A 5,388-nucleotide genomic window follows, 5' to 3' on the forward strand; every position below is an offset into this window, starting at 1 on the left:
TATATATATATAGGTATATAAACATATAAATAAAACAAACCCAAAAATGTTTATTTTTATTACTCAAGAAAAAGCTAATTTTGCAAGGAATACTTATCGAGTGAAGAAAAAAAAAACAGTAAAGTGTTGGTTTAATAGAAGAAATCATATGTAAAAGATTTATTCTGAGTCCGTGAAGTGGAGACAATAAGTTTCCAAGACATTTTGTAACATACCCAGATTTGTTATAATAGTCTCTTTGACTATATTCATTTTGACAAGAAATGGAATCTAAAGTTATACTCTGAATCCGCAAGTATAATTAATGTCCAAGTCGTCTTTCAAATTAAATAGTAATTAAATATTTATTATTATAATTACTTTATAATAATTTAAACCCTAATTTAATAATAGTAATCTCTTCTACTGTAATTCTTACGACAACAATATCAGTAACTAGTCAGCTGTCAGTCAAATTCATGATTTTCTGTAGCAGCATCATTCCTCTTCTTTCCATCTTATTTTCCTTCATTCCCCTTTTCTTTCAAAGCAACACATTTTCTAATATATTCTCTATCAGTTAACTGCAAGTACGAATTAACCATTAGTTTTGATTTTTAAAACTGAGATTGTCTTAATGAAGCCTATGGCACCAAAAAGGCGCCTATGAGCTACTTGAATAGAAAAGGAACTTCTTCCATCACTGAAACAAACTAAACTTAACATGAAATTTTATTTAATGTTTAAATTTAAGCTATCAATGATTGACTTCAAGGAGTGTATATTATTAACGGTCTTAAAAACTAGTGAAGTGGAAAGGTTTCCACCATAACTCCTCCTTAAAACCATAACATCATTTATTACTACTCTTCACTATGTTTCAAAAAAAATCTCATTAAAATGAATAGTCAATAAAATTCGATAATTACAGTTTTTCAAATGGTTAATGGTTGAACAATAAAGTATAAACAGCAAAATTGAGATGAATTAAAACGAAACTCTTTTGCTCTGGAAATTAATAAGTAACTCTTACTTCATTGTTTATTTACTGAATTAATGATAGATTTAAAGAGAGATTCACTGAAATACAAATAAAATTCTTAAGATTTTTCCATTAGTTTTAATAATTTAAATGCTTTTGCTCACTCCAGACGCTTACTAGTTTGAGTCCAAAACTGGGCTATTTATTATCGAAAGCGATATCTGCAGTATTAACGCTTGCTGAACTAAAGCCATTCGTCAATGTTACAGCCGATCAATTGGCATTCGGATATGATGACACTCTAGTGAGTTTAGCGCATAGATTTTATCCGAAACACTTGCGTCCAATGAGTCAAATGGGACTACTTATTGGGGTAAGCACTATAATAAGCTGAGACTAGTAAAATACAAGATGTTAAAATATTAATTATAAATTTAATAAAATAGCGCAATGGTACACTAACTGAAGTCTCATCAATAAAAACTGGACATGCTGATATGAATGAGTTTGGATATATTGATCGTCTAAATGGAATTGATCATTTGCCATATTGGAACCAAAAACCTTGTACGAGTATTTCTGCTTCAGAAGGTTCTTTTTTCCCGCCCAGAGAACGCACAAAAGCTGATATGGTTTATTTATACGATAAAGATTTATGTAGAGTTATACCATTAAAATATCAAGAAGCTGTAGAAAAAGACGGTAGGTCGAGATTGGTGGAGGAACTTCAACATATTCAAATAAATAATCACTTTTTTATCATTAAAGGTATTGATGCTGATCTATTTAACTTAGCAGAAGACTCTTATGGTGACTCACAAAATAATCCTGATAATGAATGTTTCGATACTAAGGATTATGCACCAGTTAAGGGCTTACAAAATATAAGCCCATGTCAATTTGGTGCTCCGGTTTATATATCAAATCCACATTTTTATGCAGCGGATACATCATTGTTGGATGCAGTTGAAGGTTTAAAACCCAATAAATCTTTACATGAAACTTTCTTTAAAATACAACCGGTAAAATTTAGCTCTCTAATGAATGGTTTATGAGTATATATTTAACGTAATTTCATTTTTAGAAAATCGGTGTACCATTGGAAGGTAAAGTACGTATACAATTGAATTTAAGGGTTACCAGAGCGCCAAATGTATTTCCCGTTAAAGATTTTCGTGATTTTGTGTTTCCAATAATGTGGATGGAAGAGGTGAGCTATAAGTTTCTACTATTTATTTCTTAACTCGGTGATGTTAATTATTTTATTAATGATAAATACAAAGGATTTTAGAGATCGTTTTAGGTCATTAAAAGTATCCCAATGACAATAATTCTAGAATAGTATTTTATTTAACCAAATTCTTTAATTCGAAACGATTATAACCACTGTATAGTGCTAAATATTTCAGTCTCAACTATCGATAATATGTTTTTTCCTCCACATGTTATATGATCATTTAAATAATTCCTTAAACATTACTTTTACACTTCTCTTTCTGTACTAAATAAGATTAGATACATATTAGAATTATAGCGACTTTTCACCCAAAGGCCGCTAACATGTCAAAAGTGAATAATGTGAATCATGTGAATTATTGCTTAAGCATTATGTTATTTAAAATATTCTTTTTCTGTACTAAATAAGATCCAAACTTATATATGGGGGTCATAGCGACTCTTCAACCGAAGATGTCTCCTAAATATCATATCTTCATTTAAAGACGCTGCTGCCATGCTATATGATCATGTGAATAATTGCTTAAGCATTACTTAAACCTGTCTCCTTCTGTACTAAATAAGATTCATACTCATATATGGGGATCATAGCGACTTTTCAACTGAAAGTTTATACCAAATATCATCTCATCTCAGCTGACGTTTACAAGAGTATAAATGTCTTCCTTATTAACTTTCACATTTATTTTTTATTATCTTTCTTTTTTTAGTAAAAAATTAAAATGTCAATTTACTTTGTTTTAGGGAATATCTGAACTTACTCCAGCTATTCGCCGTTGGATTTATTTGGCTACAGTTTTCGCACCAAATATTGTGCCCATCATTTCATACCTGATGATCGTTAGTGGTGCCTTTGCCATAATTTTTACCTTTGTTCGTGTCTACCAAACCTTCGTCTTCGCCTGTGATCCAACGCTGGAAATTCTCGAAATGGGTCGGCGTTCGCTAAGGCGCGGCAGCAGTTTCATTGCGCATCATCAGCACAAGTTTATGCACCGCGAGAGTTATACGCTGCTCAGGACGATGCCGAGCACCTTGGGTGGCGATGATAGAGAAGATGTGTTGCCAATTATAAGCAACAACAACAACAGCGATTCATAGTATTTTTTACATAAATAATTCGCTTTAAGCGCTCAAGTTTATATAGTTTTCTACTCTCTAGGGTTAAGACGGCAGGCATATTTTTATAAATAATTTTTAGTCTAACTTTTAGTAACTAGAAGAAAAACAAATTGTGATTTAAGTATGTATGTTTAGTTATTTAGGAGAGAATGTCTGTCGATTTGTACAATTAAGTGTACCTATGCAGTGCATAGTACGTATGTATGTCTGTTTTGTAGTTTTAGTCACTTAGCATAGAAAATTTGTGGCATTGAGTTTAATTGCTTTATTGTACATAATTAAAACCAAAATATTTATTTTAATTATTATTATTTAGGTACTCTGAATAATTAGCAGAACAAATTATAATTGTAATCTTAACCATTACAAAATATTTACTCTAAACTCTATCAAATCGAATTCAGCAACAAAGCCAAAACATTTTTTCGTACCATTTTAATTCATAAATTTTTTATATAATTTTTTAAATTAAGTTTAAATGTCTTCTTGAAGGCATCTTGATTTTTACGGGGAATTGTATCTTGAATCTTTGGAATCATAATATCGAATCACATAATTTTATAATTAAGCTTCACATAATTTTTAAGTGTATATACAATTAATATTAACAAATTATCTTAGTTGTAAAATTTTTCTAATGTAATTCGCTAGTCATTTTACATGCGAAATGAGAATTGAGTTTTTAATGGCAATAAGAAAATGAAAGGTAATTTTCATAAGTTTCATTAGTCACAATATAAATGCTGAAATCTAGTATTAGTATTCATATATTGTATAGATTTCAATATGCAATAACAAAGTGTTTGGTACAAGTTTTACAATAGTTTTATCAGTTTAGGTCCTTTTTAAATAAAATTTTTACAAAATATATGCAAAAATTAATGACAAATATATCTGTTTATATTTCTTTTTTATGTCAAAAAGCAGATAGTTACTTCATTAAAAAGCACAGTTTAAGAGAGTGGTCATAATTTTTTATATAATAATAATTTACGACAATCGTTTAGAGTGACCAAAACAAAACTTACGAAACGCTATGCTATCATACACAACAACAGTAAAAGATGAATAGCTGACTATATGTCTGATTGTAAAGATTGATTGATGGAAACCGTTTTTGATAACCACATCAAAAATTTGAGACTCTACGACATTACCACAAAACTCAGAAATTAAATAGAATAGAAATTGACATCATTTTGCATCAAAATAGTTAACTGCGAGTATAAACGTTCCTATCACTTCAAGCCTTTTAAACGTATAAGCATGATCCTAGCATAATCCATAATGGAACAGAGAAGATCTTATGAGCTACCAACCGAACTTATTCAACAGAAACCTTTCAGCTCTCCAAATAAGAGCCAAAACATCTCCCATTAAGGATTTCCTTGATAATATAAGAAAGAAGTTGGAGTTCCCTGCCTTTTTTTTCATTACTGACCCAGTTCAAAACTGGATAGTCAAAAAAAGTGTTATCATTTATCTCCAAGTAGATTCGACATTGTGTATTTTCTGATAAATCAACCTTATTGAGTAATCTCACATTCCATAGTGAGTCATCATACAACCTCCCAATAATATCAGTTCTGTAGATATCTCATACAAACATATCTAGATTAGTAGATGAAGTCCACACTCTGGAGGTCTCATAATTGTAAAAATATTAAAAAATTGGTAAATGGAATTGAACTATAAACTAAGTAATATAGCGAGGGTTTTGCCAAGAAAGAATATGCTAAGAGACGATGTAGTGTTTTAGCAATGTATTATCTGTAAATTATACAATATTCTCAAGGAGGATAATCGCTGGTTAATCTGGTCAACGCATTTGCTGAGGCTCGGAATTTTAACAAAAATATTGTGTGATAATTTGAATATAAGAAACTTTTCTGTGAATTGGGTACAATATTTGCTGACAGTGACTAATAATAATATCGCTTCAAAATTTCTAACGCTCTAATAGAACAGTTTAAACAAAAGGTTTTATAATAATGGTATATAATAGATGTTGTTTATCGAGCACATTAAATAATTTGATTATACTCTGTGATATTAATGAGTAAACTTAA

The 5,388-nt window shown here is 30.0% G+C and overlaps 1 protein-coding gene across 1 annotated transcript; it reads left to right on the forward strand.

The window, feature by feature from the left end:
* Nucleotides 1–1,115: 1,115 nt before the first annotated feature.
* LOC119665012 (scavenger receptor class B member 1-like) lies at nt 1,116–3,523 on the forward strand (the record flags this gene model as incomplete). The annotated part of the gene is made up of 5 exons (XM_038074347.1): nt 1,116–1,334; nt 1,408–1,663; nt 1,730–1,983; nt 2,046–2,171; nt 2,942–3,523. Coding segments are annotated over 5 exons (1,212 nt in total), but the record flags the coding sequence as incomplete, so codon positions are not given.
* Nucleotides 3,524–5,388: the final 1,865 nt, after the last annotated feature.

The sequence above is a fragment of the Teleopsis dalmanni genome, unplaced genomic scaffold (genome assembly GCF_002237135.1).
Source record: "Teleopsis dalmanni isolate 2A unplaced genomic scaffold, ASM223713v2 unscaffolded_contig_3225, whole genome shotgun sequence".
NCBI lineage: Eukaryota > Metazoa > Arthropoda > Insecta > Diptera > Diopsidae > Teleopsis > Teleopsis dalmanni.